The sequence below is a fragment of the Trachemys scripta genome, chromosome 3 (genome assembly GCF_013100865.1).
Source record: "Trachemys scripta elegans isolate TJP31775 chromosome 3, CAS_Tse_1.0, whole genome shotgun sequence".
Taxonomy (NCBI): domain Eukaryota; kingdom Metazoa; phylum Chordata; order Testudines; family Emydidae; genus Trachemys; species Trachemys scripta.
Genome location: NC_048300.1, coordinates 43,462,741 through 43,483,620, shown reverse-complemented (window position 1 = coordinate 43,483,620; position 20,880 = coordinate 43,462,741). Strand labels below are relative to the sequence as shown.

Here is a 20,880-nt window from a genome sequence, read left to right as displayed (position 1 = left end):
TGAAATCACTAAGGATATTTCTACACTGCTGCTGGGAGTGAGCCTCAGATGTGTTTGAGTGCCCGAGCTGCAGCCTGAAAGCAATGTCCACACTTTTATTTTTAGCATGCTAGCTGGAGCCACTCTAGTTCAAAACTGTCTACCTGGGATGGGAGGCTCACTCCCAGTTGCAGTGTAGACTTAACCCTAGAAAGACTCCTGTTGACTCCTATGGGCTTTGCATCAGGCCCTCAGTGATTGCGCTGAAAGAAAGTCTGGGCACTAGGCAGATTCTACATGCATTTCAAAAGACGGCACGGCTGCAAATAACATACAGTTTTGTAAGCACCATTTGAACATTTTGCATCAGGAAAGCCAGAGGTTGATTAGTCCTCTGATGTCACTAGATTTGATTATGCTTAATTATTTTATAATGGACAAAAATTATTTCTAGAAAGTAGTCCTGTTCTGTCACTTTCAAAGTTGCAGTTGAGCCTGTTCCCAAATCATCCAGTTATGCCCACACATTGCATATAACACATTAGTCTGATACGCCAGCAGCCAGCTAGCAATGAAATACAGATAGAATGTCAGAATTTGCTTTGAATTTCTCTTCCTCTACTAATTTAGGTTTTCAGTTCAGTGGTTGCAGTCTATCAATAGATATGGCACATTTAACAGTTTTTCAAGAGTAAATTATGGAAATCTTTTTCCAATACATATAATTGACGTAACAGATCTTGCAAAAATACTTTTGGTGTGTTTGCACTGCAGCATATAAATAGGTAATTAAAAAGAATATTTGAAACAAAATTTACATGCTCTATACTGTGCAATAACTAAAATGTACTGTTAGATCACCTTGAAAATTCCCATTTACAACATATTATTTGTAATTCTCCTATGAAGTAAATCTTCTAAAATATTTAGATAATTTAAAATTTACTTGCTGGTATGTGTAAAAATCTGCCATTTTAACACTATCACCTACTAAATTTCACTTTTTTTTCATATCCAAACTATTTTTCAATTCTACAGCTAAAAAAACCCGAGAACATTTAAAGTCACTAAATCTAATTAAAAAAAAATTACTTTTAGCAGCTTAAAAACAAAACCAGGTGAACCCATTATGACAAAGTTTTATATATATTTTCTGTGTCTCAGAGACAGGGACCTCTAATTCCAAGTTTCAGTCCAGAGCAACTTTTTATTGACAAAGTTATAAATCCCAGAGAAAAAGATTTATATTAAGTGCTGATACAAACACAGATATCAAGGTTCTGGCAGCCAATGCTATAAAGAACAATCAATAATGTTGACCAAACTAAGTGCATACCATGCTTGAGATGCAAGTCTTTGTATAAATTTTAGGAAAGGAATGTCAGTTTAGCTCGTACTGCTGCAGCAGCACTAAACTCGGATGTTTGCCTTTTGCACTTAGATGCCACAATGATTAGACCTGTATTTAAATAATTGTTTTGAATATACCAGGAAAAGTTTTTTCCCCCCTTAAATCTAGCTCCTTGTTTTGTTTCCTATTCAATCATATACACCACTCTTCTGTATGTACAGTAACTACAATCTGTGGGCCAAATCCAGATAATTGATGAACAGTGCTTAAAATCAATTGAAATTTCAAATACTCGACATCTGGCCCTGTATTTGTATATGTAGCTGTATTCAATATATGATTTTTTTTATTCAATTGCATTTTTGTGTAATATGGACCTGATCCAAAGTCCACTGAATCAATGGGAATCTTTTTCACAATCTTTGGATTATGCTGTATGTCAGAGGTGGGCAAACTACGGCCCGTGGGCCACATCCGGCCTACGGTACCCTCCTGCCCAGCCCGAGCTCCTGGCCCAGGAGTCTAGCCCTTGGCCCCTCCCGTGCTGTTCCCCCTGCCCCTGCAGCCTCAGCTCACTGCGCCGCTGGCACGATGCTCTGGGTGGCGGGGCTGCGGGATCCTGGGGCAGCGCAGCTGCAGAGCCGCAGCCTGACCCAGTGCTCTGTGCTGCGCGGTGGCGTGGCTGGCTCCAGCTGGGTGGCACGGCTACCTGTCCTGATGCTCTGGGCAGCACGGCTGTAGCGCCGCCAGCCACCAGTAATCCAGGCAGCGCGGTAAGAGGGCAGGGAGCAGGGAGGGTTGGATAGAGGACTGGGGAGTTCAGGGGAGTGGTCAGGGGGCGGGGATGTGGATAGGGGTCGGGGCAGTCAGAGGGCGGGGAACGTGGGGGCAGAGGTCCCGGAGGGGCAGTCAGGAAGGAGGGAGGGGTTGGATGGGGCAGCAGGGGCAGGGATTCCAGAGGCGGTCAGGGAGAAAGGGTGGTTGAATGGGGCAGAGGTCCCGGGGGGGCAGTCAGGAATGAGAGGAGAGGTTGGATGGGGTAGCAGGGGGCAGTCAGGGGCGAGGGGGCCGGGGCGGTCAGGGGACAGGGAGCAGGTGTGGGGTGGGTGGGGCAGAAGTCCCAGGGGGACCATCAGGGGACAGGGAGGGTTGGATGGGGAAGGGGTCCTGGGGGGGCCCGTCAGGGGGCAAGAAGCAGGGGGGGGGGGTCAGATAGGGGGCGTTGTCCGGGCCACGCTTGGCTGTTTGGGGAGGCACAGCCTCCCCTAACCGGCCCTCCATACAATTTCCAAAACCCGATATGGCCCTCTGGCCAAGAAGTTTGCCCGCCCCTGCTCTATGTTCAGCAAAAAGCAAGAGGGTTTTTTTTAAATCCATAACTTAAATTATGATTTGTGTCTCCGTATTCGGACTGTACTTAACATCTTGACAGGATAGGCCAGTGTTAAGTAAGCAGAGAAGTGCTGACAACCCACAGGGACAGCAGGCTTAGTGGTGGTGGGGTCATGATCCTCCAGGCATGGATCTTATCAAAATGATATAGGAGCTGTCTTTGTCTTCTGACTTCTGGTCCAAATATCCAGCCTCCTGGCATCTGATAGGATAGAACCATAAATAGTCTGGAGGGAGAGTGATACCTTGAATGTTTACTGCATTCTAATGCCCTGACTGCAGGTTATTAAAAATTGAGTATTGGGCTGCAAGCACACACTTTATGCTACAGAGGTAAATTTCACAGATGCGATTTCACCTTCTAAGCAAAAAGATCACTTGCTTGGCTTCTGTAACAGCCACTTGGAGTTCAAGGAGAAAATACTGGCAAGAGCCAAAGTGTCAGATACAAAAACATGAGTGCATGTTCGTGCATGCTCTCTAGATCTCAAATGGGTGTGCGAACAAAAGTGACACAAAAAATGAAATGTGGACTCTTAAAACTGGCTGAGGAAAATTCTTTTTCTGGCTGATACCGACTTATGGGCACAATTTATATTGTTAGGAGTTTTTTTCTCCCACAAATTAGATGAAAAAAAAATTGATTAAATAATCCATCATTCTAGCAATGGCAGATGATGCCAAAAACCAGTATCCTTTTTAGCTTAATACAAGCATTCAGACGCTAGTCTATGCAACATTGCAACAGATAAGGAAATTTCGATACAATGATTTCTAGGTCTCAGAAATGTAATAAATACATCAATTCATGATTGTTCACTGAGCCTTGAAATTAGGAATGTGATGTAGTGACATTGTAGTCCAAGGTAAAACAACCTGCCCATTTTGTAAAGAAACCTAGATAGATGTGAGTAAATGACCTTTTGCAAGTCCTCTAATGTTAGAAAACAATGGCCATACCTGTAACAACATACCCACTCCCCTGTTTCTTCATATGCCATGTGATGCTTCAAAAACCTTTACCTTTATGTGCGAGGCATTGATGTAGCCTGTATTATTTTCTTTGGTTGGTACCAACTCTACTCTGTTCTCCTCATATGGAACGACTTCCCTGATGCGGTTGCGCTCAGCATTTTCAGGCAATGCTGCAGTGGTGAAGATCCCATCTGCCTTTTTCTTTGGAATCTGCTCATATTCGGTGAATACCATCCCCTCTTCCAACTTCCTCTTCAAGATTTTGCACTGTGATTTAACAGAAGGAAAGGAATACTCTCATCAAGTAATTTTTCAAGAAAGAATGACTGCAGAAGTATCACATTGCAGTATTTTATCTCAATACAGAACGAATCATCAAACAAACTAGGATGTTCTCGTCTTTTTGCTTGGAGCTATACTGCTTACTATACAAAGTTTTATGTTGTCTGAGAATGCATAACTCTGTCTGCTTCAGTGTAGTTAAATCAGCAGAGAATTTTATGTTTCTAGCACATTCTCTTTTTATAGTTACAGATTCTGGTGCTAGATAAAGCAAACATCTTCTAGTTACAATCCTGATTCCATAAATGGACTTATCTAAGTACATTTTTGAAAAAAATTCTCTTTAAAAATTCTTTTTGCGGATACAGACTAACACAGCTGCTACTCTGAAACCTGTCTTTAAAAATAGTCACTCTTTTGTTACAATGAATTTAGGTTCACATTTTCAAAACATGGCCTTAATTTGTACATTGCCATTTCTGTGCACATACAAATAAAGACAGTTACCTTTTTCCATAACTGGTGTTCCTCGAGATGTGTTGCTTATATCCATTCAACGTAGGTGTGTTTGCTCGCCACATGCATCGGTGCCAGAAGTTTTTCCCTCAGCAGTATCCGTAGGGGACCGGCTCTGGCGCCCCCTGGAGTGGCGTGTGTATGCTGCGGCATATAGGGTGCTGCCAGCCCCCTACACCCTCAGTTCCTTCTTGCCAGAAACTCTGACAGAGGGGAAGGAGGGCAGGATGTGGAATGGACATGACCAACACATCTCGAAGAACACCAGTTATGGAAAAAGTAACTGTCTTCTTCAAGTACTTGCTCATGTCCATTCAATTTATGTGACTCCCAGCAGTACCTCTGGAGGCAGGACATGTAGATTACAATACAGCTCTGCTGAACCCAGCGTGGTCTCTGGCCTGCTGCATGATGTCGTAGTTGGCCATAAACGCGTATTCTGAGGACCACGTCGCAGCTTTACAGATGTCCTGGATTGGAACGTGTGCCAGGAAGGCCGTTGAGGATGCCTGCGCTCTAGTCGAGTGGGCTCTGATGATTGGCGGCAGAGGGTCTCCCACTAACTCGTAGCGGGTTTGAATGCAATAGGTGATCCAGTTAAAAATCCTTGGTATGGACACTGGGAGGCCCCTCATCCTATCAGCTATGAAAAGCTGAGTCGACTTATGGAAAGGTTTTGTCCAATCTAGGTAGAAAGCCAGAGCTCTTCTTACATCCAAAGCGTGAAGACGCCTCTCTTCACTAGTCTTATGGGGCTTAGGGCAGAAGACCGGAAGAAAGATGTCCTGGCTCATGTGGAAAGCGGACACCACCGTGGGAAGGAAAGTCGGGTGGGGCCGGAACTGAGGGTCGCATCTAGAGCCTGGTGTGGTGCACCATATATATGAATATGCTGCCATGTGACTTAGCATGCACTGGCAAACCCTGGCCATGGTCAAGGGAAATGTGGAGACTTCCACGATGAGGTCTATCAGTGCCCTGACTCTCCAGTATGCCGGTCGATTCGAGCACCACTCTGATGAACTCTATCCTCTGTACTGAAACTAAAGTGGATTTTTTGTCGTTCACAAACAGACCAAGGCCACGACACGTGGCTAGCAGCACTGGGACATCCCCTTGGACCTTGAGCTGCCCTTGATGAGCCAGTCGTCGAGGTATGGGTAGATCTGGATACCCTGACGTCTGAGGTAAGCCGCCACCACCGACGTGCACTTGGTAAATACCCCGGTGCCATCACTTGGCCAAAAGGAAAGTCCGGGAACTGAGAGTGGTTGGAACTTACCGTAAACCGGAGGAAGCGTCTGTGTCCCTTGAAGATGACGATGTGGAAGTATGCATCTTTCAGATTGAGGGCAGCGTAACAGTCTCCTGGATCCAGGGAGACTGTGCAGAACTTCACTTTCGCTAAATAGTGGTTCAAGTATGCAGGTCTAGTATGGGTCGCAGACCATCCTTGGCCTTGGGGATTAAAAAGTATTGGGAATAGAACCCCTTGTTCCTGTACTCCACAGGAACTACTTCCACCACACCCAGCTGTAGTAGACCCTCTACCTCCTGAACGAGAAGATTCTCGTGAGGAGGTCCCTGAGGAGGAACAGGGAGGAGAGGCCGGAAGGGGCAGTAGAAAGTAACTGAAGGGTGTAACCCTGCGCCACTGTATTGAGGATCCATTGGTCCTATGTTATAGACGCCCACGCAAGGAGGAAGGAAGAAAGGCGGTTGGCAAACAGAGGGGAGGAAGGATCTGGGGAACAGTGCGGTAGGTCACCCTCAGGCGTACCCTCAAAACGGGCGCTTGCCCATCTGCTTACTGCAGGTCAAGCCCTCCTGTGATGCAGATGGGGGTTGGTGGCCTAACACCTCTTGTAGCCCCTGGATCTTTTGTGGGGAGGCTCCCCTGGTTCTGAGGCTGCTGTGGCTTAAACCGCTTGCAGGCAGGGTCGGGGACGTACAGGCCCAGTGTATTTAGGGTCGTACATGAATCTTTCAGGCCATGGAGTTTAATGTCTGCCTGTTCTGCGAACAGAGCGTGCCCATCCAAAGGGAGGTCTTGCATTGACTGCCGAGCCTCCGAGGAAAGACCAGACAGGAGCAGCCAGGAAGCCCTGAACAACGAGATGGCTGATGCCATGGTATGGGCGGCGGTGTCTGCAGCATCCGATGCTGCCTGGAGAGCTGCTCTGGCTGCAGTCGAGCCCTCATCAAGGATTGTCCAGAACTCCTTCCTAGAAGCCTCAGGAAGGGCGCTCTTGAACTTGGTCACGGCCTGCCACATATTAAAACCACAACGGCCTAGTGAGGCCTGATGGTTGGCCATCCGCAACTGTAGATTGGAGGATGAATAAACTTTACACCCAAACAAGTCTAGTCGCCTTGAGTCTTTATTCTTAGGGGTAGCCCCCGGTTGACGCTGTCTCTCCCTGTGATTCACCGCCTCTACCACTAGGGAATTGGGAACAGGGGAAAGATACTTGTGGCCTTAGGATGGCACAAAGTACTTGCGCTCCACACTCTTGGAGATCAGAGGCAGGGAGGAAGGAGTTTGCCAGAGGGCATTTGTAATTTTAGTGACCCCTCATGTAGGGGCAAAGCTAGCCTGGCCGGGGCCACGGGGCAGAGAACATTAAAGAGGGAGTCTGTGGGTTCCTCTAACTCCTCCGCCTGGAGGCCCAGGTTGGTGGCAGCTCTCTAACAGCTCCTGATGTGCTTTAGCATCATCCTGGGGCACCGATGGAGGGGGCCCCACTATGGCCTCATCTGGTGACAAGGAGGAGGAAGCCAGTATCAAGGGGTCCTCTGCAACCATAGGTGGTCTGGTGGCTTGCTCGCCCACTTCCTCCTGTGCCTGCAGCCGAGGCCTCTTGGGCTGGAGGGGGGTGAGAGAGGGCGATAGCCAGTCTGGATATTGAGTGGGCGGCCTGAGAGGGCTGAGCGAACCCCCATGGGTACCACTGTGCCAGTCACAGAGTATAAGGCCACGGGCCTGGCTTCAGTGCCGCCGAAGTAGTCTGCACCGTAGGTGCCGGAGCCTGTCCTGCCGCTAGGGAACCTTGCTCTGAACCTGAGCCACAGCCCGAGCGGTCGCTTCCCTGTGACCAAGATGGGGCTGATTGGTGGCTCTGTCCCAATCGGTACCGGTCGCCCTTCCCGAAGCTGGATCTGGCTGACCTCGACGAGCGTCTGGATCAGGGCCTTGGCGACTGGCGGCACTTGGCGGATCTGTGACAGCCCTGGGCTGGCGATCTACGCCTCACACTTAACGAATGGTACCAGGATGTGGAGTGGGAACTAGAGCGGGCTCAGCATCGTGAAGATGTAGCTGCACACGGTGACGCCACCCTGGGGGATTGGCGACGGTCCAGGGAACGGTACCGTTGGTCCCTTGACTTGTCCCTTGAGCGGTACCGGTGCCGGGGAGCTTCTGGGCGCCGACTCCGGAGCTGACGAGGACCTTTGATGCTATCTGACCCCAACCAGTGTATCCCAGGCGGGGAGTGGGCTAGGATACACTGCTCGAGCTGAGCTGGGACCCGGGATCCTGAAGGGGGTGAAGAGGCACCCGAGACAGGGCCTAGGTCCACCCCAGATTTGTCCTTTTCCTTGCAGGAAGCTGGAGACCTTCCTCACCCCGTCTTCCTGGGCTTCTTGGCTGGAGCCATGGAAGGAGACCGGTGCCGGCTCGTAGACAGTACCAGTGGGGTACTGCGTACCGAGGTTATGGTGCTCGAATGAGAACACTGTTCTGGCATCAGGGTAAGGGCAGACTCCATCAGGAGTGCCTTCAAACGAATGTCACGCTCCTTCTTCATCCTGGGCTTGAAGGACTTGCAGATTTTGCACTTATCACTAATGTGACTGGAGATATCCTATCTCCTAGAACTGGAAGGGACCTCGAAAGGTCATCGAGTCCAGCCCCCTGCCTTCACTAGCAGGACCAAATACTGATTTTGCCCCAGATCCCTAAGTGGCCCCCTGAAGGATTGAACTCACAACCCTGAGTTTAGCAGGTCAATGCTCAAACCACTGAGCTATCCCTCCCCCCAAGCACTGAAAACAACTATTATGTGGATCACCAATGGGCATGGGCCTTTTACAGCGATCGCAGGGTTTAAAGCCTGGGGACTGGGGCATGCCTCATCCCGGGGCGAAGTCCCTTTAGGGACCTAAGTCTCTAACTTAACAAATAGGTTGAACTAAACTAAAGCGAAACTATATACAATAATGTTTGCAAGAGGCAAATGAGTTCGAACCAACAAAAAGCAACAGCTCTAGCTGAAGCAGCATCAGTTCCATGCACCATCGCTGGCAGCAAGAAGGAACTGAGGGTGGAGGGGGCTGGTAGTGCTCTATATGCCATGGCATACACGTGCCACTCCAAGGGGTGCCAGAGCCGGTTCCTTACGGATACTGCTGAGGGAAAAACTTCCGGCACCGGTGCATATGGCGAGCACACACACTTAGGTTGAATGGACATGAGCAATCACTCGAACCACCTCTGATGCGTATCCAGGAGAAATGCGCTTACCATATGTAATTGCTGTCATTTGCTTGTACAAACTGTATAGGGCGCAAAATTCCATGCACAAAATCAGGAGGGAGGCCTCTTTGAACATGTGCCCCAAAAGTTAATGGCAGCTGTTATTTTAAAAAATTTTTAATTACATGCATGTGACAGAAATTCACAGAGAAATCTTTAAGAATGGATTTTTTTTTGTCTCTTGGACTGCAACTAGTGCTCTTCTCAGCAACCTACATGCATCATTCAGCACATTATGTTACAACAAAGAGTGACTGCTGTATCAACCGTCCTGGCCAAGAGGAGATGTGCAATATTTTAGATTTAGGGCTTGATCCTGTGAGTCGCTGAACACTTCTTGAGGTGCTAAGCACCTTCAACTTCCACTGACTTCAGTGGGTGATGACGGCATTCAGAACCTCTTACAATGGTTCAACGCCCAAGTTTTTGGCCTCACCGAAGCAGTGACAATACCAAAGACCTCCATCACGGATGTTGCTCTCAATGTGGCCACCAGTAATAGTTTCCAGTTTTTAAAACTTCAAAACGTGTACATTGCTAGAAACAATGGAATAAATAGAACTTCGTGAACGTCTCTCTTACCCTCTCATCCATTGGCACCTTGGCTACTTCATCCTGGCTATCCTCAGGCACTGGAACTCTAGCAACGGAGAGTCCATTTAACGCTGCCAACATCAAGGGCCTCTTCTGGGCCTCCAGGCCTGCCATCTTCTGCTTCTCTAGATTCTTTTGGCAAGAAAAGGCATGTTTTTTATCTCTGTGTTGTTATCTATAATGCCAGTAAAACACTGGAATGTTTTTTTAATCTCCAAAATCTGCAACTCTCTGGCCAAGGAATGCAGATGATCACCATTAGCAGAGTAAATTCAAATACAACCTCCGATTCTTCCTATTATTCCCCAGGGCCTATTCCTACATGAGCACAGAATTTTAATTTCAAAGGAACAATCCAAAGGTAAAATATAGCTTACTTGCTATCAAAAGACTTGCAAATACAAATCTTGGGTATCCTTTCTGTAATGGTAAATTGCTATCAGGACATAATCCCACCATGTCATGATGGCAATACTTATGCAAACATATCCCATAGTTGTTCTAAAGAGTGTTCATTTCCATTTACTGCAGCAGAAAACCATGAAAAATATACACTGCTTGCCCCACTGCACATTTTATCTTTGCTGGGGTGTTTGTTTAATGCTTAGAATGGGAAATACTTTGGTAAATTTAAACTACCGTGGTTGGTAAATGTCCATCTGTTAATGGTGCCCACTGTACGAAGAATGATCTCATGGTGTTTAAAAACAGATTTTAATACCATTCGATGCACAGAACTTGCTTTACATCATATTTGTGTAGTACATTACACTGCTGTATGGAGCGTTTGAGTTTTAATTTAGTTCTGTGGCTAGTGGGAGATGATACATCTAAGAGGTGGAAGGCCACAACTCCAGGAAGGCGAAGAGGGGGAAATATTTCATTTCATTCTCTTGGCGACTCTTCCTGCCTGATTTTGGGGGAAAGCAATGCACAAAGGCTGTCTGGATCACAGCTGCTTTTGAAAACTGCTATTACAAAATAGTCCAAGCTCTCCTACTGGAAAAGCACTCCCCACGGGCGTATAGTAAATGGATTGTTTCTGGAACGGGCCAGCCTGCAAACTTTTCATTGCCATTAGGTACCTGGGCATAACTGCATAAAGATGCTTATGCTACTGGTGAAACTGGCAAAAATTAAACCCACGTTTTTACCAGATTTACAGACAGTTCAAGATCTAGTAATTTTGCCCAATTTCTGTTTGGTTTTCTGCTATGGCAAAAGCTTCATAAAAATCAGCTGTCTTTAACCAAATAGAATGTCCCAAAGTGAAAATGGTGAATTCTGTGCTTACGGGATCAGCCACGGCACCAAATTCACGAATGGTTAGCTGATAGTTTTCAGTGCCCGTGGTGAGAGAGGTAGAAATGTCATGTGATTCCTGAACTAGGCTGGAAAACATTTTAAAAGCAATTTGAGCATAAAAAATAGAATAACCTCCCGCTTCCAAAAAGCAAATGTGCACACAGTGTTGATGGGGTGAACAAAGTTGATCTAATACTCAATGAATATCCAGAACGGAGGTTCTCAGATTATTTTGCCACTCCTGGCCCCAATACCCCAAGCTTTTCTCTATCTTGCCCCACATCCCAGAATCCTCTGTGCCCTGTCTCGGAATCCTTTGTGCTTCTTTGGTCCCCCCAAAAGTCCAAAATGCTGTAACACACGCACACACACACGTTAATTTGATTTGAATTCCATGGGTTGTCTATAGCTAAGGAAGAAAATTACACTCAATGCATGTCCCTTTGATCACTTCATATCTGAAAGAGATCAAAAAATGTAATTCAGATAGTTTTACTGAATATATTCTGGGATGCTACACATTTAATAAGCCTTACTACCGCAGTATTCACATGTGAGAGGTTATATTACGCAAGCAGAAAGGTTAGAAATAACTCTTTTTGTTTGGTTAAATAAAAGCTTAGATTCTGTAGGAAATAACACAACCTCTAGGATACAGCTTTGTGGTGCATCTTTAGACCTTGACCCCCAAGAATCAGAACCAATAATCTAGGAAGTGACAGTTTTCAGGATTTGAGAGATCCATTTTTGCATTTGTTCTAGCACAGAGGTGGGCAAACTACAGCCCGCGGACCACATCTGGCCCATGGGATCCTCCTGCCTGGCCCCTGAGCTCCTGCCCCGGGAGGCTAGCCCCGCTGTTTCCCCTTCCCTGCAGTCTCAGCTCACCCCGCCGCCGGTGCAATGCTCTGAGCGGCGGGGCTGCAAGCTCCTGGGGCAACGCAGCTGCAGAGCCCGGCCTGATCCAGGCAGCGCGGTAAGGGAGCGGGGGGGGGGGTTGGCGTGGATAGAGGGCAGGGGAGTTCAGGGTGGTAGTCGGGGGCGGGGAGGCGGATAGGGGTTGGGGTGGTCAGAGGGTGGGGAACAGGGGGGTTGAATGGGGGCAGTGGTCTTGGGGAGGCAGTCAGGAAGGAGAGGGGGATTGGATGGGGCAGCGGGGGGCATTCAGGGGCAGGGGTTCCAGTGGCGGTCAGGGGACAGGGAGAAGGGGTGGTTGGATGGGGCAGGGATCCCGGGGGGGGGGGGAGGGGCCATCAGGAAGGAGGGGGGGGGTTGGGGAGGTAGGGAAGGGGCAGGGGTTCCAGAGGGACCGTCAGGGAACAGGGGGAATTGGATGGGGCAAGAGTCGAGACAGGAGGTGGGGGCCGAGCCAGGACCCCTCCCCTAACCGGCCCTCCATACAATTTACGAAACTCGANGTCGGGGGGGGAGAAGCAGGAGGGGTCAGGTAGGCGGTGGGTCCGGGCCATGCCTGGCTGTTTGAGGAGGCACAGCCTCTCCTAACCAGCCCTCCATACAATTTTGGAAACCCGATGCGGCCCTCAGGCCAAAAAGTTTGCCCGCCCCTGTTCTAGCAGAACTCAAAGGAAATAGAGGGCCTGTCAACTTTCAGACTAACAAATAATTTTGTTTTCACTACTTCTAAATCATTACTTCAAATGCAAGAATCAGCAATAACAAAATGGCAGCTTTCTAAACAAGCTTAAAAAACCCCCTGGGGTATAGTGAAGTGTTTCATTCTAAATGTAGACATTAAGTAACCTCACTTTATTTGCTGACTAATAGCCTTGCCGTGAAGAATATTAACAGCAAAGCTAGTATTATTTTCTAAACACCCCCAGATCACTTGGACATCACATTAATGTAAATGGATTCAATGTTTCTTCTGCTCTAGAACCCATCCTGAAAAAGCGATATGTACTTGCCTAACTTGACTTAAATAGGACTATTCACAGTTTATAAAGTTAAGCCCATGACTAAGTCTTTATATTTTGATACCTTCCCTGCTGACTATCATTTAGGTCTATGGAAGACCAGACTTTGTATTTGTCCATTTATTAGATTATATTTTAGGGAACATATTATGTATTCCTACAACAAGCAGAAGAGATGGACACTCAATAATAAGTCTTTTCAAAAAGGCATGGCAGAAATGCAGGATGTCTAAATTAAGTTGTTAAAAAAATAGTATTTCACAGTTAGTCACTCTTATCAGTTTAATCTCTTTAAACGCTCTGCTCGCCAGGTATGTGCATAATTCATTAACTGAGTGTTGTGGGCTAGTACATTCATCTGAAAACAGCTGTAGTGTGCAGCTGTGCAGGAAAAAGCAGTTGAGTCAGCATCATCTGTTTGTTCTAGGAAAACGGAATGAGAATTTAAGGATTCCCATTCCCCATACCTCAGGGAAAGAAAAACAGCATCTCAACTTCCTCAAGTTAGCAGTATTGTTCCTTTTGTTGTGCAACAAGTCACTAGTTTAGAAAAGCAGCAATCCAAATTCTATTGCCACCGAAGTTTACTCCTCATAAAACTCAGTCTCATAAAATTGTAGGCTACGCATATGCTACATCAATGTAAAAGCAGCAATCCTAAGTGATAAAGCCATCTAAATGTCATGGTTTGGATTCTCCACACTAACACTGCATATTATGCAGTGCTTTGCTTTATATCCCTGCAAAGTGGGGAGAATATGCTACTGAACCAGAATTCTCCACTCGTACTGGTGATGGCATTGCAAACCCATTCAAATTACAGAGCTCTAAATGACTGCACAAGCAGCCAGGCAATGGAGAATCAGACCCTGCATTTTTTACTCACTCTTACCTTCCAGCTAATCCTATGACCGTCAAAAACTCATTTTTCTGCATAAGGCTGTTTTACATTCCTCATTGTTTAGGCTATAATAGTTTTCAGTTGTGCATTTTGAGATATTAAAAAAAACAAAACAGGTTGGTTCTTTGGTTAAAGAAGCCTCTGCATTAGAGAAAGATACTTACCCTCATCATCATCTCTCTTTCTATAATGCTGTCCTCGATAGAAAACATTTCGGACACAGGCCTTTCCTTCACTGGTTCTTTCTTGACCCTCTCCTTTACACTCGTGAGGTCAGGCTCTGAGATAGATGGTCCAAGTGAGGCCCCATTCATTGTCATTTGATCAGTCCGAGACACGCTAATGGCCTTGGTAGGCCCTGGCCTCATGGCCTTGGCCCTAGCTACAGCCACTGAAATGTTTACTTGGTCCTGCCTCAGGGCTCCATTGCTAATACTTTTCCTTGGCCCGGGATACTCAGGAGGAGGTTTATTTGGTATTCTAGCCAAAGCAGCTTGCAACTGAGCACTATATTCCACATTTTCGTGGAGCGGTGCTATCTGTGACACTGATTCTGAAGCTTCTTCTTCCTCTTCGCTTTCACTGCTGTGTATCAGCATCGTGGCACTCGAGAACGTCTTCTTGTGATGGTAGCAAGGGAGCTGCTGAACCGCGTGTTCCATCTGCGCTGCCTCTTCTGGCTGCACCTGCTCTCGCAAGGTGTTTCTACGTGGCAGAGGGGCATTTAAAGTTTTTAAAGCCATAGCTTCTATACCACGTACCATATTGCTGATGACCTCCAAACTATGGCGCTTGTGCAAAGCTGCATGATGCTTGACTGCCATGAGTGGCTCGCTAACCTCCTGGAGTGACTGATGAACCACTGGCAAGCTGTCCTCTTGGAATGTCTTCACTGAGAGCTGGACCTTACGAGTAACCAAATCAGGGCTACTGCCACTGACATATTTATGACGGTGGCTCGCTAGGTCAGGCGTGCTGGTGGCAGGACGTGGACGTGGATATGGAGGTGGTGGCCTGAAAAGATAGTTATTTAACATATGGACAGTACTATAGCTTTGACTGCTCTGCAGCTGCATGTTAGCCAGTTCTGGCGTGCTAACTGTGTGGGATATGGCACTGGCTGCTGCCTTATTCTGCACAGCATTATTAGGGTTCATTTGGTCAGATGGGGCAACAGGTTTGTTATAACCACCATGCGGCCCGTAAGGAACAGTATAGGGATGTCTCTCTCGAATTTCAGGTTGGCTGTAAACCAGGTCTTCTGGCTGGTTGTAAGCATGTGTATTTCCAATATTGAGGTTCCTTAAAGATTGACTTTGACTATCCATGTGAATAACCCCCCTCTTCATTTGCCTCATGACAGTTTCATAGTCTGGCGTTGGCCTGTAGGACGGCACTATGATGGCACTATGTCTATGGCTGGGGATGTAGTCTGCTCTCATGATATCACTTCCTGGGATGCTGAGATTGGAGGACATTGGAGATGCTTGAACGAAGTTCTGTGAACGGTTGAGAGAGTTCATGCTGTGGGCACTGCACATACTGCCATTTGGCCCATTACCATTTAAGTAGCTGAAGTCCATGGGACACCTGTCCAAGCTGGTCTGAGATCTACAATAGAATGTTTCTTCATTTCCATGGAAAATGCTGTCTGTGTATGGTAGAGATAAAGAAAAGGACACTTTAACCAACAAGGGCACATGCAATGTCATGATCCTCAAAATCTTTCTTAAATAAAATCACCAAAACTTCAAATGCATTCTGAACCAGTGATTAAGAGGCAGCCTTGTGTACATCCGTGCAGGATGTGTGGTCTCAGGACTGGCCTTTCAGATTGTTTTGCTACTCCTGGACCCAATACCCCAAGCTTTTCTCTACCTTGCCTCACATTCCAGAATCCATTGTGCTCTTTCTGTCCTGCCCCCTCCCCTTCCCCAAAAGTCCAAAATTCTGTAATACACCTACACACTGTAGTTTGTTAATTGTGTCAGAATGGGATCAAAACAAAACTCCAGATTCAAACACTCCTGCATTTTGGGAATATTTTGGAGGTTGAACCCTGTCTGTATGATTGGCTGAACCTACATTCTAGATCCAAATTATGCCCAGGCTTCGAAACAATTCAGATCCAGACCCTCTGGGAGGTTCCTAAGGTGCAGGAAGTAGTTGTGGAACTCTCTCTGCCCTCTCCATCCATCTGTCTCTCAGCAGGTTCACAGCTGTTATCTAAAGATACATACCACCATTGGCAGCACTAGGCCCCAGAGCTACTGTACCACTGAATAGTCCCTTAGGTCTCCTCTTGAAGTACTGCCCTCCCCACCCCAAGCAGGCAGAGATTGTGAAAGGGGGGAGAGGTTCCTCCAGGGCTGTAGCAGGTTCCTCAACATCAAACCAATCTGTTGTCTCCAGGACGCTAAGCAAGCCAAAACAGGCTGATCATGCCCCTGAGGAACCAAAACAGCCTACTGATCAGGTAACTGAAGCACAGAAATTAAATTATTTAGCCAAGGTCACAAAGGGAGTTTGCAGCACAGGCAGGAATAAAAAAAATCAGATCTCTTGAGTCACAGCTGAGTGTCTTAACCATAGGACTATCCTTCCTCCTAAATCTCACAGGACTCAGAAGGATGGCCACCTCCAATGATTCTGGTGTAAGCAATTGTCCAACATCACATGAGAAATCTGTGGTAAAGTCCACTCCTGCTGCATCTCAGTCGATTCCTATCTACACCTCTGCCTCATTCACGATACACAAATACTACACTAAGGTTCCATCATGCGTGACAATTGGCTAGGGCACTTCAGCTGTGTCTCTCACAGTATGCAGACATAGCTTTGAGAAAATCATTTCAAAAGAGAGTGTGATTAAGTGAACGAGATGCAGTCTGCCACATTAGAGGCCTGGGCTGTTTCCAGCTCTAGTGGAAGTGACTTGGTGCAACATCTCCATCATCTCATCTGCCAAAAGGGGTGGTGAGAAATAATAGTTGTGTCTCCCTAGTGTAGAGGTGTGTCAATAACAATGCACAGAAACACAAACAGACGTCAGCAGAACGTATGGTCTTCTCATGCCCAGGCCAGTGCACTAGGCTACAGGATATTTTGTGGGAATCTCTCTCTACACCTAGATTCCAGCCACCATACTTTCCTCAGAGAACAGTTCTGAGGCTAACCCTGCACAGAGCCAAAAAATACAACTTTTTATTCACACACTTCTGAAGTTTGACCCTGGTGACAGGAACTAGAACAGAGAAAAGGCCATCAAGTAATATACCGGCTATGTGGGTCTACTCCCCCCTCACCTCCCCAGTTTCACTGGATCTGCAGAAAAAAGCACTATAAGAAAGTTGCAATTTTAAAATCAGGCCATTTGGGGAGACCTGTAACTTGGCAACCCCTTGACCAACTGACCCCAGACATGCCCTATAAACTCTACCCACTGCACTGAACTGGCAGGCCATATTCCAAGCCCATCTAACGGCGCATGTGTATTTTAGATAAGTTTGAAAATTGGGCTTTAAACAGAACCCTGCTGAAACCTTAACTATGAAGTTATTGTGGAGGAGTAATACTAACTCCCATTTGACCAGGACTGCATTTTGGAAATCAAGATCTGATGATCAAGAGCCCCTTTGCTGGCACATTAAGCTGCAGATCTCTGAAAGGAAAAAGGTACCCCCTAAATACCTTGTGAGTTGTTTGTTTCAGTGTAGTGTTCTCCGCACTGGACATGCATAGGTGGCAGTATAAATGGGTGCTGTCTTGGCTGAAATAAAAAGAGAAACATGAATAACCTCAGCAAACTGGAGCTTTGCCACAGTTTTTGAAGATGAAGTGCCAAGGAAATTATTCTAGATTCTTTCCACAATACAGAACATTTCCTTACAGAGCTCTGCAGATGTGTACAGAGCTTTACAAAACAAAAGACACAGAGTAATGAGGTCAAAAGTGCCTACGTGACTTAGGCGCCTACATCCCATTTATAAAAGTGACTTAGCTACTTACGAGCCTGGTTCTTATTGAAAAATCACTGGGACTTAAGCTCTCTAACACACAAGTCACTTTTGAAAATGGGATTAAGGCTCCTCGCCCTCTTTACTTTTCAACATTTTCACCCAGAGTCCTTGCCTCTGAATAGCCTAGAAACGAGGCTCTGACAAAAACAAGAGGAGACCAAAACACAAGGAGTAGTAGGTGGGAGATGAGGGCAAAGGCAATAGCAACATGAGGGGACTCAGCAGAGTCACGCAGTGTCTTGAATGCAGAATTTCAGTGGGCAAACCCCCCACTGATAAATATTGCAGCTAGCATTGTGATACGGTAGGAATCAGGGACAGGGATGCTTTAGCATTAAATCAATGGATTATTTAAAGGTAATAATATAAAGCATGGATGAGGTCATAATCAGCAGTTTTGTCCATGCATAAAGTGAAGTATTTGGAGGTTGGCACTGCAACCACCTCAGTTGTGGGTGTCAGGGGCGGCTCTAGGCACCAGCAAAGCAAGCAGGTGCTTGGGGCAGCCCATTTGCAGGGGCAGCAGCCGGCAGAGAGCCAGCATGGGAGCTGAGAACCAACAGGGAGCCCTGGGAGCTGTAGTTCCTTGGTTAGCTCCCTGCCTATAGAGCCAGCCCTGGAGCAGGGAAAGAACTACATTTCCCAGCATTCCCTTGGCCGCTGTCAACAGGAAAGGGAGGGGGAGGGAGTGAGGTAGCTGAGCTATGCTGCAGCTTGCTGTGAATGGAGAGCTCACTGCTAGAAGGGGGTGGCACTGTGAACGGGGAACAAATATGCCCAAGGAGTAGAAGGCTTTGGCCCAGATATCCCCTTCAGAAGACTTCCCCAGACTGGATTAGGGATACTGGTGTGACCTCACCTTGCAGCCCCCAAAGAAAGAATTGGGTGCACTAAATGGACAGTGCCCCTCTGTATCTGAAGCCTAGCAAGGGAGGTATGTGGATCTCACTAGAATTTAAAATGAAACGTAATAGAGAGGAGGATCTACTAGGACCCGGGCAGCTTTAGATACAGTACCAGGCATGTAGGAGGCTTTCCACTTCTGAGCCATGGACGCATAAATTGACTTTTCCTGTCCAGATTTAGCTAATATTCAGAAAGGGAATCTAGCACCTGCCGTCCAGATTTGAACACCCTCAAAATTCAGGAGTGCTCAAGCTCAATTTGGGCAGCTGTTACTTCATTTCTCCCAAATCAAATATACTGATCCACTGTAACTTGCTGTAGAAAAAGTAGAATAAATTGAGCAAGAAATGCTTCCCAGTGGTTATTAGGACTGGAATTGCTATTTTCAACAGCCATTGCCTTTTTTTTTTTTTTTTTTTAAGTTTTATTTGTTTAAAAGGAAGACAGTGATATTGCATTGGCAAATCCCCATAGAAAGAAAGAGTGGAACAAAAGAATAATAAAGGCACCTCAACTTTTCTTCATTTATGGAGGACAGTCTTATAATATGCATCCAGATATCCTCCAATCACACAAGCTGAAAACTGTTCCACTTTACTGCAGTTCTGTAACCATATGGGAATCAGTCCTGTTTGTGTTCTGTGCACATCTGCTGAATGACCCGCCCTGGGAGCGAGTTACCAGTGACCCAGGGCTGGGGCGGAAGGAGGGTGCAGTTGGCAGGGTAGAGTCCAGGGCTGAGGCGGCAGGGTGTGTGTGTGTGAGGGGGGCACTGGTGGCGGGCAAGGGGGGAGCTCAGAGTTGGGGCGGCAGAGGGGTGCGGGTGGGCGGGGGGGAGAGCCCAGGGCTGGGGTGGCAGAGGGCTGTGGGGGGTAAACCAGGGCTGGGGTGGGGGGCAGCCAAACATTTTTTTGCTTGGGGCGGCAAAAAATCTAGAGCCGGCCCTGGTGGGTGTGATTAAGTAGAGAAGTTTATGCAAGCACACACTGGTGTGTTCAGAGAGAGGCAAACTGCCCTGACTTCTGAGCGAATATACCTGCAGAACCACCTCAGAGGCACATCTCACACAGGCTGGTTCCAGGAGAGCAAAATACTGACTGAGCCCATAGCTTCAAGGGGAGAAGAGGCACAGTTCGCCTTCGTGCAGAGACAAAGGGCCACAATGACAGCTAGCCACTGAATGGGCAAAAAAGGAAGTGGGCTCGGCTTACACCTACATTTTCTATGGGATCGGGGGAATAGAAAAGAAGTGAAAGTGACTGTGATGAGGCATATAAATCCTTGCACGCAATATGGCAGAGGAAAACAGGAAATGCTCCCGCTGGACCCAGTTACAGAAGAGGGTGTTCCGAAGAGTATGGCTCTAGTCAGCAGAAGAATGGTTCTATTGGCAGCCTGAGAGGCAGAACTTAGTCTGGCAAGAACTGAAGGAGCCTACAAAGGTCTGAGCCAGAAAAAAAGCCTTCACAGCAAAGAGAACGGGTCTCCTGCTAGGAATGTATCATATATATTAGGAAATATAGGAAACAAGCTGAATCCCACGTTATTTTGGGACTGGTCTGCAAGGACTCTTCTGTTATTGGAAAAGCAGGACTTTTTTGAGAGACCAGGCAAAACAGTCTACCCTGAAGTAGTTGGGGAGCAGCTTGAAGCCTGGAGGAGTCAGAAATCCACTTCAGAGATCACTGGAGGGGAGGGGTGGGGGGTTAAAAAACAAACCCACACTAGGGCCTCTTACAGGCTTTGTTCCACCTACGTGAGAGTCATTGGAAGTTTGACTAGAGTAAACAGATTTTTGCCCAATGGAAATTAAAAAAGTACAGACTTAATGGGCCTGATTCTCATTTATTATCATATCATTAAGACCATGACAGAGTAGTATAAAAGGGGCTTGAAGTGGGTGTAAATGTAATTACGCTGCCAAAGCAAGGAGGCCTTAGTGTAAATGAGAATCTAGGTCATTTTGTCAAATGTCAGAGACGCACCACAGACTTCACTTCATTATCCCACTTATGCCTACTGATTTATTACAAGGCTACCATAAAAGGCCAAGGAGTACACGGATAGTGCTATCTAGAACTGCTGTATACAGCTCAAGGAGGCCGTCTGCAAGGCTAGTTACTATACAGAACAACTACTCTAACAAGTGAGCAAAACTACTTTTTAAAAAAAGCGCATGAAGGTTCATT

The 20,880-nt window shown here is 46.8% G+C and overlaps 1 protein-coding gene across 5 annotated transcripts in view; it reads right to left on the bottom strand.

Moving 5' to 3' along the window:
* The window catches only part of PTPN14 (protein tyrosine phosphatase non-receptor type 14), a 182,333-nt gene that overhangs the window by 16,199 nt on the left and 145,254 nt on the right, over window positions 1-20,880 (bottom strand). For all 5 annotated transcript variants that reach the window (XR_004644977.1, XM_034764563.1, XM_034764560.1 and 2 more), the window contains 4 exons: window positions 17,457-17,535; window positions 13,931-15,417; window positions 9,615-9,758; window positions 3,746-3,964 (listed from right to left, as the gene is read on the bottom strand). Coding sequence is in view for 4 of the 5 variants with exons in the window: in XM_034764563.1 (XP_034620454.1) it covers window positions 3,746-3,964; window positions 9,615-9,758; window positions 13,931-15,417; window positions 17,457-17,535 (1,929 nt within the window). In the remaining variant the exon portion in view is untranslated. The remainder of the gene's footprint in view (window positions 1-3,745; window positions 3,965-9,614; window positions 9,759-13,930; window positions 15,418-17,456; window positions 17,536-20,880) is intronic.